Source organism: Podarcis raffonei, chromosome 11 (genome assembly GCF_027172205.1).
Source record: "Podarcis raffonei isolate rPodRaf1 chromosome 11, rPodRaf1.pri, whole genome shotgun sequence".
Taxonomy (NCBI): Eukaryota; Metazoa; Chordata; class Lepidosauria; order Squamata; family Lacertidae; genus Podarcis; species Podarcis raffonei.
This window is the reverse complement of record NC_070612.1, coordinates 9,918,810-9,938,940: the sequence shown is the minus strand read 5'-3', so window position 1 is coordinate 9,938,940 and position 20,131 is coordinate 9,918,810. Positions and strand designations below refer to the sequence as shown.

General features: G+C 45.0%; 1 protein-coding gene across 3 annotated transcripts in view; it reads left to right on the top strand.

The window, feature by feature from the left end:
- Positions 1-20,131, top strand: part of ZBTB7C (zinc finger and BTB domain containing 7C) — a 250,481-nt gene that overhangs the window by 148,306 nt on the left and 82,044 nt on the right. The window contains exon 1 of one of the 3 annotated variants that reach the window (XM_053409045.1): positions 6,288-6,607. The exons of 1 other annotated variant lie outside the window; for it this stretch is intronic. In XM_053409045.1, coding sequence (XP_053265020.1) covers positions 6,474-6,607 — 134 coding nt within the window. In that variant the 5' untranslated portion in view covers positions 6,288-6,473. Of the gene's footprint in view, positions 1-6,287; positions 6,608-20,131 lie in introns of those variants that run through there. One more of the 3 variants, XM_053409047.1, reaches the window with a different exon arrangement.

Below are 20,131 nucleotides of genomic sequence, written 5' to 3'. Positions count from 1 at the left end.
TTCCCTGCCTCTTTCCCTCAACGCCCTTTCCTTCTCTGGAGTCAGCACCATCCACCAACCAGTTCCAAAACCAGTTCCTTAAAGCCAAAAGTTCTTCCGTCCCAGCCTCATGCAAATGGGCTGCAGGTTTTCCTTGATGCCAGCGCCAGCCGCCCAATTAAGGAAAATAATTTACTCTTCCCTGCCAATCTTCACAGTTCAGCATCACGCCACGTCCCTCACCCCACAAGCAATGTTTCTGTTGTGACAGTGTGATGGAATAACCAAGGGTGGGTGGGTGTTTAAGGGAGGGGGGAAAGATCTTGCAAATAATAGTGATTATAAACAGAAAAAACAATTCTTTTCTTTCTTTCAAAAAATCCCAAAACTTTAGGAGGGTCAACACTGGTTGGGAAGGGCACTCCCCCTCCCACTGCCCAGTGTTTCAGCAATGTTGTGTCTGAGGTGTTGTGAGGGGGGGGGGAAATGGTGGTCTGTGGCGGCAGCAAAATAAACCATAAACAGTGTTTTAAAAATCTGACTCACATAGATCTTTTCTGAACCAACAGAAACTAACCTACTGTATGAAAGTGAACCTTGTACAGTGGTACCTCGGGTTACATACGCTTCAGGTTACAGACTCCACTAACCCAAAAATAGTGCTTCAGGTTAAGAACTTTGCTTCAGGATGAGAACAGAAATCGCGTGGTGGTGGCGTGGCAGCAGCGGGAGGCCCCATTAGCTAAAGTGGTGCGTCAGGTTAAGAACAGTTTCAGGTTAAGAACGGCCTCCGGAACGAATTAAGTACTTAACCTGAGGTACCACTGTATTCATCTCTCTCTGTTCGCTGTTGTCCCTGGCCCTGCCACTAGTGACGTGGGGAATCTCAACTGCAGCTATCAGCAACTTCTACTTAGAAGTGCATAAAACCCACGTCTTTTCGTTTCAAACCTGGAGTGAAAAATGCACCGTTCTGCTGGATTGCTAAGACAGGTCATCTATTAAACAACAGGTGGTGCAATGTGGCCGATTAGAAGAGCCAGCCTTTGACTGTAGCATATTTTCTTCATGGACATGTATATAATTTTCATTGGATTTGTACGAAGGCCATAAAGAGTTTAATTTCCAACTGGAACTCGGTCAATACATTCTCAGTCTTGGAGCACATTTGAGACGTAAGACGGAGGATGGCAGCAGAGGGAGGAAATCGGGTCAGCTGGATATTTTAGTTCGGGAGAAGCAATATTAAATGTTTGCCTGCAGCAAAAAGAGGCGGAGGGAAGAAAGAAGGAAGGAAATAAAGTTTTGTGACTATAAGCAGAAGATACATCAGTGGCTCAGTTCAACCCAGGAAAATGATGGGGAGTTTTTTCTTAGCCTGCTAAAATCTTTAAGGTCCTGTCCATACTATACATTTAAAGCAGTATCATATCATTTCCAGCAGTGACGACTTCCCCCAAATAATTTTGTGAACTGTGCTTTGTTAAGGGTGCTGAGAATTTTTAGGAGGTTCCTATTCCCCTCACGGTGGGACGCGGGTGGCGCTGTGGGTTAAAGCCTCAGTGCCTAGGGCTTGCCGATCGAAAGGTCGGCAGTTCGAATCCCCGCGGTGGGGTGCGCTCCCGTTGTTCGGTCCCAGCGCCTGCCAACCTAGCAGTTCGAAAGCACCCCCGGGTGCAAGTAGATAAATAGGGACCGCTCACTAGCGGGAAGGTAAACGGCGTTTCCGTGTGTGGCTCTGGCTCGCCAGATGCAGCTTTGTCACGCTGGCCACGTGACCCGGAAGTGTCTCCGGACAGCGCTGGCCCCCGGCCTCTTAAGCGAGATGGGCGCGCAACCCTAGAGTCTGTCAAGACTGGCCCGTACGGGCAGGGGTACCTTTACCTTTACCTTATTCCCCTCACAGAGTAACAATTCACAGAGTGGTTGCAGGACCAGGCATTGGGCTCCCCATATCCCCAACGCATAGAAATAAAAGACCAATAAGACTGGTTTGGGGTCAAAACAGGCCCAACTTTATTGAATACAGTGGTACCTTGGGTAACAGACGCTTCAGGTTACAGACTCCGCTAACCCAGAAATAGTACCTAGGGTTAAGAACTTTGCTTCAGGATGAGAACAGAAATTGTGTGGCGGCAGTGGGAGGCCCCATTAGCTAAAGAGGTACCTCAGGTTCAGAACAGTTTCAGGTTAAGAACGGACCTCCGGAACGAATTAAGTTCTTGACCTGAGGTACCACTGTAAAGACAAAAGAGGTTTGGCTTGGGCATGGGGTAATCTAAATACTTGCAGCCCACCCGACCACCCGCCAGAAGTGACATGTGGTCATTCCAGGTGTGGGTTCCTAAGACTTACATCCAATAGGGTGACCCCCACAGGGACTGCTGTGGGGGGGAGTGCCTTTGGCCCTGGCCCCCCTGGGCACAGGACATGGCCACTCCCCCCGGATCCCTTTAACGGGATACCCCAGCGTTTGGAGGGGCAGGCGGAGACTACAACCTCCTCTCTGTCCAAAACAAAGGATTGCCCCAATGCCCAACCAGTTGTGACGATTGCTATGAGGCAGGCAAAACCACCGGGTCAGAGCCAATTAGCCCAGTGGGCAAATTCCTTCCTGGCCCCATAAAGAACGGCGACCACCATAGCAAAGTCATTGACTATCGGCTTAAACCTGAGGCACAGGAACAAACAGGCTGAGCCCCAGGTGTAAGCTGCTGAAATGGGCAAGGGGTGGCTCCAAGGGAAGCCCACTTTTGGCTCCCTCAGCTCCGCCCCCTGGCACAGCCCAGGTCCCAGCCTGCACCCCCATTCGCCAAAGCAGGGTGCAAGCTAGGATCTGGTTCCTGATAGACGGCGGGGCTTATGCCCCATCTGCCCACCAGGAAGGGCATAGCAGTTTGAATTCCTCCGTCCGGGCCCAGCGAAGTCTCCTCCGTCCCGCAATGTCGCAGCACCAAAAGGGGTGAGTGGACTTCTAAAATAAGTCCCTCTTCCCAGGGAACTCTGGGAGGCGAACAGGGAATCTGCTAGCAACTCTCAGCACCCTTAACAAACTACACTTCCCAGGATTCATTGGGGGAAGCCCAAAGCTGTAGCCACATGTAATGACATAATTAATGATGTGATTGTTATGTGGTTTTTTTCACATGCTGGAAAAAGAATGACAGCGAACTGCAGGATGGAAAAGAAAAGTTGACAGTGATTACTAGTCCTACTTGCCAGATTATATAGGCTCCCCTTAAGGGGAGACCTTTACTGCCTTTTGGCTGGTTATGCCAGGGGTTTGGCCCTTCAGCTTCTCTCCTCCCATGGTCGACTTTACGATGCTAGCCTTCTGTTCTTTCTACACTTCACTCTCCTTCCAGAATGGGGTGGGGGTGGGGGCTCAAACTGGGAGGTGGAAGAGCAGATATACACAAGGGTGTATTCCTCCGAGGGCGATATAACCGGGAAAACACTGGGAGGCAATTTTCTTTTTTCTTCTTCTTCATTTCCAAGGCTGGGTAGATTGGCATTTACTGGACATGGCCCAGATTTTGCTAGGACCTTATCTTGGCGCAGGCATATGGTTTGCACTGGCTCTGCTGATTAATGTACCCAGACACTCCTTAGAAAGCCAGTAGCCAAAGAAGTTGCTGATAGCGGGTTGGGTGTGGGATCGTAGGAGAAAGGTGGGAGAGGACGTTCAGAAACCAAAGGATTCCAAAACATTTTTTTTAAAAAAATAATAATTCCCCTAAGCATTCAACTTCTGCAATTAAAGTAAAGCCTCACCCAACTTGTCAGCACGCAGATTGCGGCTTGTTCGTCATTTGGATTGGTTGGTCGTATTTCAGGAGCTCTGCCCTTAGCAATCAGAAAACTTGGGCTGGATAAAGTTTTGGGTGTCGTCGATAAGGGTAATCAAACTTAGCCTTTCCATGGCACTTTTTAGAGTATTCCGATCTCAGCAGTCCTTACAGCAACCTCATAAATTCGATTAATATTATTGCTCCCATTTGGCAGATGGAAGGACTGAGGCTGGGGGGGGGGGAGGGAGGAGTAGGGGAGATATGCCTAAAGGCACCCAAAGAATGGTTCATAGTAAAGTCAGGATTTCAATGGGGATCTTCCAAGTTGATAACTCGGAAGCTGAAAGCTGGCTGCCCAAGCATGCAGAATGAGACGGGAATTGAGAGGTAAATTGCTCCTGAGGTGGTAGAACAGAATATGGCAGACTGGAGATTTAGGATTGCCATATTTTGAAGAGCAACAAAGAGGACACATTTGCCGACTTCTACTTTTAACTATGGAGCGCTATGACGACTCTCATTTTACATACCCGTGAAAAAGAGGAGGTGTCCTGGAAAAAGAGGACATATGGCAACCCCTAGATTTAAAAGCAAAGCAAATTACCCTCTTTCCTGGAAGTAGAAGCTAGCACAAGAGGGCAGGAGCTGAGCTAATTTCTCCTTGGTGCAAAAGTTTGTTGCTGTTTTTATATGGTATTTTTAAAATAAAATAAAAATGTGGTAGTGCATTCAAAAGAAAAGACCTCCAAAATCCGTAGTGGTACTATCTATTCCATACCCTCCAACATTTCTCTGATGAAAATAGGGACGTCCTAAGGAAAAGTGGGACACGGGTGGCACTGTAGTCTAAACCACTGAGCCTAGGGCTTGCAGATTGGAAGGTCGGCGGTTCGAATCCCCGCGACGGGGTGAGCTCCCGTTGCTCTGTCCCTGCTCCTGCCAACCTAGCAGTTCGAAAGCACATCAAAGTGCAAGTAGATAAATAGGTACCGCTCCAGCGGGAAGGTAAATGGCATTTCCATGCGCTGCTCTAGTTTCTCCAGAAGTGGCTTAGTCATGCTGGCCACATGACCCGGAAAAACTGTCTGTGGACAAACGCCGGCTCCCTTGGCCTATAGAGTGAGATGAGCGCCGCAACCCCAGAGTCGTTTGCGACTGGACTTAACTGTCAGGGGTCCTTTACCTTTAAGGAAAAGTTGGACATTCCAGGATCAAATCAGAAACCAGGACGGCTTCTGTAAATCCAGGACAGTCCTTGGAAAATAGGGACACTTGGAGGGTCTGTTATTCTACCACCACAGGATTCTACCACTTCATTTTACTGCAGTTGTATTATATATATTAATAATAGCATGGCATGTGCTATCAAGCTATCAGGCTAGGGGTTCAGTCCCTTACGTGCAGGAATTCAGCCTGGGATGGATGCAGTTAGAACTAGTAATCTCCTACACACATTCCTGCCCAGATAATCGCCTCTACCCTCCTCACCCATTTTTCCTCTCCGCAACTGCCGTTTCATACGCTGTCAACATCTCAAATCTACTACCCTTAAAATGCCCTGTATCTGCCTTCGCTAAACCCTCCAGAGGTTTTGGACTAGCCAGCGTTATGGGAGTTGTAGTCAAAACCTCTGGAAGGCATAATAATACTAATAATAATTTATTTATTCCCCAGCCACTCTGTGCGGCTTGCAACAGAATATTAAAATACAATAGCCTATTAAACATTAAAAGCTTCCCTAAACAGGGCTGCCTTCAGATGTCTTCTAAAAGTCAGGTAGTTGTTTTCCTCTTTGACATCTGGTGGGAGGGTGTTCCACAGGGCAGGTGCCACTACCAAGAAGGCCCTCTGCTTGGTTCCCTGTAACCAGTGCAGTGGTACCTCAGGTTACATATGCTTCAGGTTACATATGCTTCAGGTTTCAGACTCCACTAACCCAGAAATAGTGCTTCAGGTTAAGAACTTTGCTTCAGGATGAGAACAGAAATCGTGCTCTGGCGGCGCGGTGGCAGCAGGAGGCCCCATTAGCTAAAGTGGTGCTTCAGGTTAAGAACAGACCTCCATAACAAATTAAGTACTTAACCTGAGGTACCACTGTAATCTGTAACCAGGTTAGCAGAGGCAAACCTACATCAAACAATCTCCTCCCTGCTCCCCTCTAAACACATACCCCAAACACAGTTCACTATATATTGCAGTACAATAGGTTGAAACCTTGCATGGCATAGATATTTTATGGCATATTGCATGTGTGTGTGTAAATTAAGCTCTCTGTGATCCACGGATGTCTTTTAAATTTGCACAGAAGGAATGCGTTCTTAATAGTTAAGGTGTTACTGATTGCATTTTCCCCTAATTTAATTATGTTTTAACTATATCTGCCTTTTAAATCTGCTGTTTGTCTAGTTAGCTATTCGGAGCCTGTGCTCTCGGTTTGCAAAACTGCTGCTTAGATGGCAGAAGCCTGGGCAAGAGCCTGTCTTTCTTTAAGAAGAGGGAGGGAAGAGAGAGAAAGTCTTTTCAGAAGAAGGCAGTTGCTGAGAAGGGAGCATCCGAAACAGGCGCTAGCTTCCCCCGCGTACTGTTAAGCCTTTCGTACAGGTGGACAGCCAGGGCTGGCTGCCAAATTCTTTTGGTTTAGAGGGAGTGGTGGGAAGGAATCCTTCAAACCGCTCCTAGAAGGGCTTAACTTTCCTCTTTCAAATGAGGGACAAGCTACTACGTTCTGCTGCAGACGCACGGGGAGAATGCCTTTTTGCAGATGTCTTTCTAAAACAGAACAGCACGTTTTTACGACTGAAGGCTCCAGGGGAAAGGAGGAGGAAAGAGTTGCGGAGGTAGGTCAGGCTAGTCTCCTCTCTCTCTCTCCTGCTTCGCTCTTTCCCCGAGAAAGGGTGGTTGGAGTTTATTATTTTCAGTGCTTCCAAGTTTATTTAATCACAAGGAAGCATCCTGTCTTCTCTGTGCAGAGGCTAATTTGGTTAATTAAAAAAATGTTTCCAGTCTGCCTGAAGTGCCATAGCGTGTTTCGGTTTGCTGTTCTCCTTTTACAGTCTATCACAGCCAACATGTTTTGTTAATTGCTATTCAAAGGAGAAGCTGTGATTCTCTCTCCTGTCTTTTTAGTGCTTCTTAAATCCTTCCAGAACACACTGGCGTCTTGGCTCGACGTCAATCCAGCAGATAGTAACAGCATCTTCAATTTTTGCATGTTTTCCCCCATGTTGGATTCAATACATTATTTTTAATCTTCTTTTTCTTTTCTTTTTTGGCAGCTAAAATGTGGCATGGACATACCTTGTTGTTTTAGTGCCTTACTGTGAGTTTGGGCATGCTGGATTTTTGTATCCGACAAGATTGCCTCTTTCAGCTTTGTTTGAATCTCCCTTTTGCATGGAGTTTGATTTGTATATCTGATGGTCGCCTTTATGCTCCTTTGTGCCTCAACTAACATGTTGAGTAAAGACTTACCCTGGAATTTAATGTTGCGGATGCTCAGGGCTGTAGTTTTAAAAGCCACTCAGAGCGACTGGTTCCACTGCTCTCAGGGAAGAAGTCTGTCATTATGTACGGAAAACAAGAAACTATCTTATAACCATTGTGTCATTGTGATCCGAAACTCGGGACGGAATATCCTGTGAATAGCTTTGTGCAACTTTTGTGTGGCTTTTTTTTCCTTTTTGCAAATCAGATACTAGGAAACAGATGAGGTACTCATCTTTGTCTTTTCACAGTTCAACCTGTGTGTGTCTACTCAGAAGTAGGCCCCAAGTAAGTGTGTATAGGACTGCAGACTCAGGTGTATGTTGGTTTAAATTTTTTTATTTTTTTTGCAAACATTCTCTGGATCATCATGGTGAAAATAATATTTTATACCTTATGGTGTGACATAGAAATTGCAGCAATGTGCTTGATCGTCCATCAGTTTAACCTCTTGCCTCTCATAGCTGAATGAGCCCTGAATGAGGTCAGGATTTGAGATGAGCAAATTTGTCAATCTATGTTTCCCATTTTTCCATTCTTAAGATCATTTCTCCACATTTCTACATCTGTTTTCTTTTTCTTTTTAAAAGAAAAATTCCCTTGTGAAAGTTCACCATCAAATTACTCCTAAAGTTTTGCATGCAATTCCCCTGATAAACACGTCTTTGGAAAGCATTTCCCCCCCCCAAATATAACTTATTTTTGTATACTGTCATTAATAAGAGATGCATGCAATCCATTATATGCAACTTTGTACAGATTACTTGCTTGGAGAAGTGCCCTGAAAAATTCAGAGGTGTGAATTTTTTAAATAAAAAGATAGCTGTGTTTCAGTTTGCGTATTGTTCTGTAAAGTACAAATTAGGCAGGTTCACTTTTAAATGTAAATGGAATTGAATTGTTCCCCTTCCTTAGCCAGGATGTATACATTTGCTTTTTTCTTCTGCATAATACGTACCTGAAATCTTCGTGGAAAACTGCTATATGGCCTTTTGGGAATAGTGCGTTGTTCAGTTTCTTTAGTAAAGAGCAGCTTGATATCATCAGTCTTGTAGGAATTGCTTTGACTGGAGTACAGATTGTTTAAACAATCCATTGATGGTTGGACTGTGGGTTTCCTTAAATCACACCAAGGTTAGGGACACTGAACTTTTTGTCACTCTTGGGATTTCTGAGGCACAATCGTCTCATGGATATCTGTTAAGAAATTGCACACACACAAAACAATGTGTTTAGCATGTTTGTACACAAACACCCATTTTCGTCCAAAGACTTCAGAGGCTTAACATTTCCCTCAAACTTTGCTGGAAAACGTTGCTAGCTGGACCAAACATTTCTTTGAAATTTAACTGAGGAAGAAGCTCAAAATTCGCCTCGAATATCTCTTTGGGAAAAATCCAGTGATTGCTTTGTGACATGCAGGAAGTCCAACTGCCACTGCCACCCCATGAATGTTTACTAGTCTTTACGGAACTCTTTTTTTGTTTTCCTCCCAAATTCCTTGCATCTTTTGCATGAGAAACTATCCGGATTTTGCTTTCACTGCTGCTCTAGGCGAAATGTGGGTGGTAGCTCTAGATTCTCTGTATTTTCTGACAAAGTCGGTTCGCGTCGTAGAAAAATGGTGCGCGAGCCAAACAAGCAAGTCTTTTAGTGTTGCTGTTGACGTTATTAGTAATATTATTTATAGTGCTGTCATTATATGCGCTGCTTTCCTGTGCAACACAGGCAAGCAACTTGCAATGATCCAAGGAGGTTGGTCCTTGTAAAGGGAGCTAAAAACATAGGGCGAGGGCAGAGGAAGAAGCAGGTGTAGCAAGGGTTAAGTGCAGGAACACACAGGGAATACATACACAGAGGCGTAAGATGGCAGTTGAATGGGTTAGCCCCGAGTCCAGTGGTATTTATTCCCCAAGTTCGACAAAACTGTCGATTTCTGTTTCTCCCAGTTTCTCATTATTTCAGTCTTGTGTTAAGTTCACTTTGCCACATTTCCACATCGTTTTGCTTTTTTTGTTTGTCAAAGTCTGTCCTAACGAAAATTCGTCAGCATTTTAGAGCAGATTTCTTCTTTTTTGCAAGCATTTTTGTTTGCAAGCAATTCCCCCCAATATAATGCATTTTAAATGTTATTTTTAATAATATGTGTATTTTCATCCATACTTTCCCCTGATATACACATTTTGGGTTGGAGAACTTTGCAAAATTCAGCAAAATGCAGGTTTCAAAAGATGGATCTGTTTTGCTTTGCATATTGTAAAGTACAAACCAAAGCAAAGTTTTCCTCCATCATTACCTGAGAGAGCCTCCATTTCCAAAATATAGATTCCCTTGCAGCCCCGATATTATATTTTTCACATTTCAGGGTAATAAATATGTTCTTACAATTGCTCTGATTACATGGCATTCACTGGCAGTAAGTTGAAGGATTTTCGGAGCCCTGTGCATGCTTGCAGAGTTAGTTTCAACAGCTAAGCAAGAAAACATAACATTGTAGCCTAAATAAGTGCATTTGACAACCCTCTACTGCTAGGCAGAAGACCAGCATTCACCAGAAATTAGTACAGTTCAGTAGCATGCATGCAAAAAATAAATGAAATGAAATTGAGAACTGGCATAACATAGTGTCTAAAGCATAGTTATCAATTCAGAAGCCATAGAATCAAGGAATTGTAGATTTGGAAAGGACCTCTGTAAGCTTTGGAAAGGCCGCCTGGGATGCCTAAATCACAGCTAGGTTGCTGCTTCAAATGTCACCTCTGCCATGAGCTCACCAAGGCGCCTTAAGGAAGTGACTCTTCGGCCCATTTGTCTACAGTAAGTGGACATTACAAGCTCTCGGAGATGATCTCGCAACCCTGGATCCTTTTTTGCTGGTTTAGTGTGTTGTTTGAACTGGGACTGCCTCTGAACTGGACCAAACTGCCTCTACAAGCTGTGGCCCAAAAAGAAATGAGGTTTGGCTTAGCATGTCATGCGAGCCAACTCAATGCATGTGAGGCCCTTTGAACAGTTGTTGTTAATAATAATAATAATAATTTATTATTTATACCCTGCCCATCTGGCTGGATTTCCCCAGCCACTCTGGGCAGCTTCCAACAAAATATTAAAATACAGTAATGCATCAAACATTAAAAGCTTCCCTAAGCAGGGCTGCATTCAGATGTCTTCTAAAAGTCTGGTAGTTGTTGTTCTCTTTGACATCTGGTGGAAGGGCGTTCCACAGGGCGGGTGCCACTACCAAGAAGGCCCTCTGCCTGGTTCCCTGTAACTTGGCTTCTCGCAGTGAGGGAAGCGCCAGAAGGCCCTCGGTGCTGGACCTCAGTGTCCGGGTAGAACGATGAGGGTGGAGACGCTCCTTCAGATATACTGGACCAAGGCTGTTTAGGGCTTTAAAGGTCAGCCCCAACATTTTGAATTGTGAAGGTGATGGATGGTTGGTGTGAGAAGCAGGGAAGAGAAGATCTCCCAGGATGGGAGGCTAGGAGAAGAAAGGGAAGCTCCCAGGTGAGAGCTGGGAGAATTCACCTCTTTCTGAGTGGTGTAAGAGTTAAGATTTACCTGTGAGAGAGGACTTTGTATTCTTCTTTTTCTCTTCTCTTCTTTTCTGTGTTTTTTTTTGGTAATGTATTATGAAAAGTCTTAATAAATTCTTATAAAAAGAAAAAAAGCAGTTGCGCTACAGAAGAACGTCTTCCTGTTGTTAAATCCCTGCAGCTGGGATTGAAATCTGAATTCCGATCTCTGAAACTGCACTTCGTTCAGGTCTACAGTGATGTTCCTAGCGAAGGAAGCATGAAAATTCATGTCATTGCCCCGATCCTACAATAGCATTTAAGTTTGTCGTCAATGTAGTCAATTAGGGCCTCTGAAGAGTAGAGCTGTGGTTGTTCGTGATATTTTACCCCATGGAGGGTCTTCATATCTCTCCGTTTCAGCCAAAGGCCTGTTGTGGGACCTTATCACTTTCCCGCTGCGTTCATGCTAGAGTCAGCATTTTCTCCCTCTACACACTGCATGGCTGAAACCACACTGTAGCGATGGATTTCACCACAAAACTATCACCCCCCCGAATCCCTTTGTTGTGGGTCTTGTTGATGGCTCAGACTGGTGCTAAAGGATGCTTTTTAAAGTCATTGCTTTTGTTTTGATTGCAAAGGCAATGTGCTCCAGCAAATAGAGCTCAGTTGGAAGAGCATGGAAATTCTTAATCTCGGGGCAGTGGGTTCGAATCCCGTGCTGGGCAAAAAGATTCCTGCATGGCAGGGGGTTGGACTAAATGACCCTCACGGTCCCTTCCGGGTCTACAATGCTGTGGATCTATTATTCTAAATATGCCCTCTTCATGGGCAGTGGTTCAGACGGACAGCCCTGCCTTTTGAGCTCTAGAGCTGAGTGAGGAGGACACAGTTGGGTAGTATCAAACGATGTAGATCTACTAGAGCAAGGATTTCCATTTGCACAGGAGAACTCCCCCACCGCCCTGCTGTTGCTCTATGCTCCCACATCCCCCCCAAATCTGTTCCACAGGGTTTGGGGAACTTCCAGAACAGATTTAGGTGGTACACAGGGTGAGAAGAAAGGGGGAATATTCCACTGAGCTGTCAAAAGTCCTTACCCTGGCCTATAAAATTGGAGAAAGCGAGAGATATATAGCCGCCCCGGCAGCATATCTCTTCTTTCTGGTATCCAAAAATGCAAGAAGGGCGTTTAAACTCACCAGAAGCTTGGCTCTGCCCTCGCCGGTCCTGGAATGAGCCTTTAAAAAAGCCCATACGCTCAGAGACTTTGCGCCTGTTCATTGGGGGATATAGGAAGCCCAGAGCACTTGTTCTTTAGATGTCCCTTTTATGAAGAGGCACATAGTGAGACCATTGATCCCCTGCTGGTGAGGCTCGCTGACCTCCCAGAAAAGCAAAAATTCGACCTTTTCCTGTTAGGCAAAGATCAGAAGACGACCCGGATGGTCGCCAGATTCTGTGTACAGATCTGTAGACACAGACCATCCCCCAACTCAAACTAGTTCATTAAGAAAATCCCCAAACTTGGTTTTATGGGTGACTCTGGGTCAGATCCCTGCGGTAGTTTACTGTTGTACATTGTTTTTAAATTTATTGTTGTACATGGTTTTAATTGTTTGTTTTCCTTCTGTGACTGTACCCTCAAGTGTGTTTTATAAGCTGGTCTCCGATCTATCTATCTATATCTATCTATCATCTATCTATCCTTACCCTGGTGGACCTAATTTGTTGCCTGCCGCCCCATATTTGTTGAAAGTGTGCATGCAACATAGCAAGTGAAATAAGAGGTTGCCCAGTTGAGTGCTCTTGTTCAAGACATCAGGAAGAACTTTCTGGAGATAAGAGCTGTTTGACAGTGGAGCAGACTCCCTCTGAAAGTGATGGACTCTCCTTCACTGGAAGTTTTTAAGCAGAGGTTGGACGGCCAGCTCTCATAGATGCCTTGGTTGAGATCCCTGCATTGCAGACGGTTGGACTAGATGACCCTTGGGGTCCCTTCCAACTATGATTCTACGACTCGGAGATTATCCATTCCACTCTCTTCCATTCTGGTTGGTTTTCTGTCCTCCTGCTTCCTCCAATTCAACAGACTCCCAGCATCCTGCGGCCATTGAACATGTTCAAGTCCCATTCGGCTTTTCTGTTTTTTTTCTTCTCTTGGACCTTTTGTCGTAAAGAATGCTTGTATTCCGACAAACTTTGTGGTTCCCTCAAGCATGACAGTGGCACCTCCGTTTTCTTTTTTGGTAGCCCCAATTCGGAGGCACAGCAGTCATAACACAGCACCCAAGCTTGTGGTATTTGTGGGTGTGTACATGTCTGAACAGGACGTGGGTGGTGCTGTGGTCTAAAGCACGGAGCCTCTTGGGCTTGCCGATCAGAAGGTTGGCGGTTCGAATCCCTGTGACGGGTGAGCTCCCATTGCTCTGTCCCAGCTCCTGCCAACCTAGCAGTTCGAAAGCACACCAATGCAAGTAGATAAAGAGGTACCGCTCTGGTGGGAAGGTAAACAGTGTTTCCATGCGCTCCTCTAGTCATAACACTGCACCCGAGCTTGTGGTATTTGTGGGTGTGTACGTGTCTGAACAGGACGTGGGTGGCGCTGTGGTCTAAACCATGAAGCCACTTGGGCTTGCCGATCAGAAAGTCAGCGGTTCAAATCCCCATGACGGGGTGAGCTCCCATTGCTCTGTCCCAGCTCCTGCCAACCTAGCAGTTCGAAAGCACGCCAGTGCAAGTAGATAAATAGGTACCGCTCTGGCGGGAAGGTAAACGGTGTTTCCGTGCGCTGCTCTGGTTTCAGTGTTCCATTGCACCAGAAGCAGCTTAGTGCTGCTGGCCACATGACCCGGAAAAACTGCAGTCAAACGCTGGCTCCCTTGGCCAGTAAAGCGAGATGAGCACCGCAACCCCAGAGTCGACTGCGACTGAACGGTCAGGGGTCCCTTACCTTTTTTAAACATGTCTGAATACCCACTTGCTCTCCATCCAACATCAGTTTGAGGATTTCTTCATTCATCTTCCTTGACCAAGCAACCTCTAAGCAAGCAACATGGTTATGCAAATCTGCTTGATTTGAATAATGCATTGGGTGTTGGGGATTACTTCTCGGAACATAATTTATTTCCAGTGTTTCAGTTTAGTATACTAGGTGTGGAACGTGGAGACATCTTTTCGGTTAAGTCTCGTTTCCCCACTTTGCATGGACCCCTCTCAAGAATATCAGTGGAACCTCTGAAGACACATATTGCAGTCCGTGGATCTTTGCAAAAAGTTAGTGCAATGGCATACAGTGGTACCTTGGTTCTCAAACTTAATCAGTTCTGGAAGTCTGTTCCAAAACCAAAGCGTTCCAAAACCAAGGCACACTTCCCCATAGAAAGCAATGCAAAATGGATTAATCCGTTCCAGACTTTTAAAAACAACCGCAAAACAGCAATTTAACATGAATTTTACTACCTAACAAGACCACTGATGCATAAAATGAAAGCAATAATCAATGTACTGTACTATAAAATAAATAAGAGAGTATTGTAGATGATAAAAATTAAAATTATTATTTTTTCTTAGCTGCACTGATGATCATCATTGTTTGGATGGGGGGCTTTTATCCATTTCTGCAGTCACACAATCAATCAATCAGTAGCTGAACTGGGCTCCACACATTCAGAAAAACGAAGCCACAAGCCACAATCACAAGTCAGTCCCATAAAACGAAGATCAAGTCACAGTCAAAAAAAGGAAAAAGCCACACACAAAAAATGCAAAAATTAGCAAAAACCAAAGCTCCAAATATCACCTCTGCGTTGCGTGGGTGCTCGGGACTCAACAGCCGACAGACTCAACAGGAAGCGGAACATGTTCCGCTTCCAAGGCAAAGTTCACAAACCGGAACACCTACTTCCGGGTTTGCAGCGTTCTATTTCCAAGATGTTCATAAACTTAGCTGTTCTAAAACCAAGCTACCACTGTACTGGGTTTATAAAACCTCCTAGTACTGATTCAGTATGTGTTCATTTTACATTGTGCACAGAAAACCACAATCCAGTTCTAGATTAATGAATCCAGAACAACCACCCACTGCCCTAGTAGTTGCTTTCATAGTGTGGATTTTCAGAGCTTATGAGTTTTTGGTTATTTTTATTTATTTATATAGAGAGGGAGAGCCAAAAAGGTTCCTAGAGCAACAGACTTACAGTCTGGAAGTCATGACACAGAAGGGGAGGAACAAGCAGAGAAGAGGGAAAAAGCAAACTGAGGTGCTAGTTCTTTAAATTAAACAGAAGTTTTTACAACGACTAATTAAGTAGTTCTTAATTAGTCGCTTTCTTATTGTGGCTCCTGCCCCTATAATTTCTCCTGACCAGTGGGGGATATGGTATTATTGAATTGTCTCTTAATTAGCCTCCCTGTATTCCCCACTTTAGTTATTGTTGTCTGTTGTTAATTTTACTTTTTCATCAAGTAGAGCAATAAAAATAAAAACAGTGAGAGGAAACAGTAATTAAAGCCCCTGGAACTAAGGAATTAAGTGGGGCAATTCAGGGGCAATTCATCAATAATTTTGGGGCATGATGAACAGGAAGCAATTACATCCAGGCACCACACGGAAGAAGCTTTTAATTAAACATGCAGTAGAGTTTTGTTGGGTGGCACATACTCTTCTGTGTTATGTGGTTTTTAATGTGTGCTCCTAGAATCTCCTCACGCCCGTCAAAAACTGTGCATAAACTTGTACTTTACACTGGAATTTAATACATTTTATAAGACTAGGCTATCAATTTACACAAAAATGCAAATAATCACCACTTGAATTAATCTGAATTTTGAATTGTGTTATTGCTTTGGTTACTTCTGCGTCCCTTTTGATCCAGAGCTTTATTTCCTCATGAACAACAAGAATTCCATGTAATAGTTGTCAAGTCCTCCTGTGTGTGATACACATGTTCTCAAATTTCCCAGTTCGTTGTAAAGGTTTCTGCTTCAGGTGTTCTTTTTGTGTGTGTTTTCAACCCTTACTCAGTTCTTGTATGGTTTTTTTTAAAAAAAATTAGGTGTTTTTAAGGATTTGCCTGTAAAGTTAAAAGGGTAGATGACATGGGAGTAGCCAGGATTTTTGTTGGGCGGGGCAGAACTTGGTGGAGGAGGCCAGGATTTTTGTTGGGGGCAGAACCAACGTGATTGTTCAGTTACCGTATTTTCCCCTCTATAACACGCAGATTTTTTCTCCTAAAAAGGAAGGGGAAATGTCTGTGCGTGCTATTGAGCGAATGTGTGGTCCCTGGAGCCGAAAAATCAGGCAAAAATCAAATCGCGCTTCACGGAGAAGGGAAACCTGAAAAGAGGAAGCGGCTGCTTTCCTGCATTCTGCCTCAGGGTCTTACTGCCCACCCTCCTCTGTTTCGTTGCTGTGTTTGCTGAAACGGAACAAAGAGCAGGGAAAGCCCCTCCCCTCCAGGCAAGCAGAGGGGAAAGCAGTGTGTCGTTCCTTCTAATTCCTCTCTGTGCTCCGGTGCTGCTGGGAGAGAGGGAGAGAGAGGGGGGGAGGGAGAGAGAGAGAGATGGCTGGCTTGGGTGGGGGGAAACTTTTGCCTTTCTTTCCTCCCTCCCGTTAAATCCCTCTCCTGCATTCTTAGCCAGCTGCTTCTCTGCACACCCCTCTCATGTCCCTTCTTTGTTTTTCCTTCGCTCCCCACTTGAAACGTGGTTACAAAGCATAGATCCACATGGATCCTCAGGATCTTTGCATTTGGTCACCCCAAATTCACCATCAGATCACATAGCATGTCCATGGCTACAGCCTGCACCAAAAAAATCACGCACCCACTGTTGCCTGGGGCTGCAATGGTGCAAAAACGTGGTTACAAAGCATGGATCCACAGGAATTCTCAGGATTTTTGCATTGGGTCACCCCAAATTCACCATCAGATCACATGTCTGTGGCCACAGCATGAAGCACAAAAATGATACACCCACTGTTTCATTCAGAATGTTTTTTCCCTTGTTTTCCTCCTCTAAAAACGATGTGCGTGTTATCGTCAGGTGCGTGTTATAGAGCGAAAAATACGAAAAATAAGTTAAGTAACTTAGAAACCAGAGCGCACAGAAACGCCGTTTACCTTCCCACCACAGCGGTACCTATTTATCTACTTGCGCTGGTGTGCTTTTGAACTGCTAGGTTGGCAGGAGCTGGGACAGAGCAACGAGAGCTCTCTGGGTCGCGGGGATTTGAACTGCCTGTAAGTCACCCTGGGAAATATATGTGGGAGGCAATTCACAAAACAATGTCAGCATTTGTTTTAGATAAAATCATTTCTAACCTGCTTCCTAGTTCAAAAATCTCTGAGCCGTGTCTGGTCTAAGACAAACAAGCAATATATCATTAAAACCAAACTACAACCTAAAACCAATAGAACAGCAATATAAAAAGACAGGAAAGCATATGGAAAGAACTAAAACAGATATTTGGGGATCCAGGGAAAGCCCGGGCAAAAAGATATGTCATCATCGCCATCATCAAAACAAGAACTGGAAGGGGAACCCAGCATTTATGACATCAGCAAGTTACTGCATGACCCCATATGAACTTCCAATGAAATTCCCAGCGCTAGAATTTCCACATTTTCCTGAAACTTGTGAATCATATGAGGAAAGGAGGAGATGAAAAACTGGAAGTGCTCGGTGTATGACAAAAGAGTGGAGACTTGTCAGGTTTTTCTTCTTTTGAGAATTGGTACTAAGGCTGGGGTAAAGGGGAGGTTTATTTTGTTGGCTTTTTTTGACCCACAAGGGAATGTAGACCTCAGGATGAAAAGGAATGACCATTCTGAGCAATTTAAGACTCTCCATCCTCAGAGTTTTTAAAGAACTGGGCAGTGTGTTACAGCCACCATGGGGATGTGCTTGAAAATGGCTATCACTGGCGAGTTGTTTGCTCCAGTGCTATGATATCTAGGTTTCCTCATCTTGCACGGCTATCACATTGAGTTTGCCCTGCCAGTGGCCTCCACTGGAATGGCACACAGGAACAGGAAAGTCCACAATGTGATCATGTGACAGGAAGCACTCCAATATGCTATGGAAAGGAGAGGGTGTCAAATCCTGATTGAACCTTGAGCAGAAGCCCTCAGCAAGTGGGGGGGGGGCTGATTTCATCCACATCCCATTTGTGACCCCTCAACTGCAGTTGAAGTGGTACATCCCAAAGTAGTGCTGAGAAAAACTTTGGGCAAAATTCAAGAACAGGGCTGTGAACCCCCCCCCCCGCCCCAAGATCAGAGGGTCAGTTTTGATAGAGAATAAAATACAGTTCAGAGTTTGCATGGGGTGGTCTATTAGCTGTGGCACACTGTGTTTCACTTTTTGTTCTTCGTTGTTTTTTGTCTCTTCCTGATGGCCAGCTGCCGCTGGATACCATGTCTGCCCCCCCAAATGCCTCTGGAATGATGCTAGTGGGATGTATTCAGGTAGCCACCCATAGAGGCCACCATTTCCTACCCAGAATGCTCCTAGGAACAACGTTGTGTCATGACATAGCATCCTGCTGGGAGATATATTAAGGAGAATTCAACATGGTGGCTGTCAGCAGTCAAGCGACAGAAGTCATGTTTTGAGTTTTGACTCCTCCCTCTACATGCCCCCTTAGCTGAAAGAGTTTTGCCCTCCATGGTTGTGGGCAGTGAAATTGGAGGGAACATTCCATCATGGTCCTTTCACAAACACAACTAACCCTTCCATGGAGAACCAGGTCTAGGTTTGTCAAACATTTTGTTGACTAGGCATGGATGAGTTCAGTCCCTGAGACAGTGAGATCACTTCCAGCCAAGGTCACCCTCTCACAGGAGGATGATCACTGCTTAGTCTTTTGAAGAAAGTATTTCTAAGAAAGATTCCTGCTTCTGGGGAGGGGCTGAACCTGATGACTCATGCAGGTGTCCTTGAGATACCACTGACATTTGAGAGAAATATTAGGCTCTGGCATCCTAGACGTCTTTGAATGTCACTGTGTAATTTGACGTGGAATGGTAATAATAGTGTAAGAACCAAGAACATGCAGATTGGTCAAGCTGACCCTGAGCTGCAGCTCAACATGCTGAACACACAGAAACTATTAATTCACATCTCTGTGGGTGTAATTATAGGGGAGACTTGTCCCCTCCCAAATTTCAGAATGGGTGTGGGGATATAATTAGTCTATTTCCCCCTCTCCCCTCCTACATCTTTTCAGCCCACAGTCTCCATAAATTCAACTACTTGAGAACATAGTTAAGAGGTAAAAGGAGTGGGAGGGCAGGGCAGGGAATCGCTGCCACACCGTCTGTCTCCATGGGCTGAACAAAGGTTCGGCTGTGAATGCAAGACCATCAACATCTGGTCCTATTTGTTCATAAGTGAAAATGAATATGTCCATATGTTTCGTTGTCCAAAACACTTTAGTACTTTTTTTGGGTGGTGGTAGTTTATTCCAAAGTAGAAATGTTCTCTACAGCAATGGCCTTCAAGCTTGTTCTGGTCAACGATGTGGGTTTTCCAGAATCTTTCCTGGGTGAGTTTCGGTAATTTACACTGCAAATGTTCCATGTGCATTGGAAAATTTCCTGGTGCCCTAGAGCAGGATGGGGGAAATCTCTGGTCTGCAAGCATAGTTGGGCCTCCCCATCTGGCTCTCGTAAGGTTGCTTTCGCCAAGCCAATTCTACCTGCCCTGTGCCTGGTGTCATATAGGGGGCAGGTGAAGTTGTGACTAAGCCCAAGGGGCATGTATAGCTCCGTGCAAGGTGTAGTGCCAGCCCTGAAAATCACCTGGCCATTGGAGTATGTGCAGGCCCTGAAGGCCAGCCGATTGCCAAGGCTTGCATTGCTCTCTTCATAGCTGTCACCACCAGGTGATGGACAGGGGTCAACTTTGTTCTCCTGTCATACTTGGGCCACAGGATGTCAGAACGATAGGGATCTGGCCTGCCAGCTGGATCCCGTTCCCCACCACTGCCCTAGACAATTATCTAATTTAGCATTTCAATTTGTATTTAGTAAACAAAGCTAAGAACATGGAAACAGCCAAGCTTGCCCAATGCTGACTTTCCACTGACTTTCCTCAGACTCATCACTGAAACTCCCGCCTCTCTAGAAACCAAAGCAGATTTTTTTCTTCCACATTTTTTAAAAAATAAATTCGCTTGCTTCTATTCCTATTTGTTGCTCAGCTTCCTCTTCTTTGAAACTAGATTTGGCTACGACTTTACTATGACAGAAAGCGACCCAAGTTCCAGTGGCTTCCTGGCTATTATTGTCAGGTTTTGCATGGAGAGTTTGCAAGGAAAATCAGGGAGCATTGTTGAAGGCTGTTGCGCAATGTATT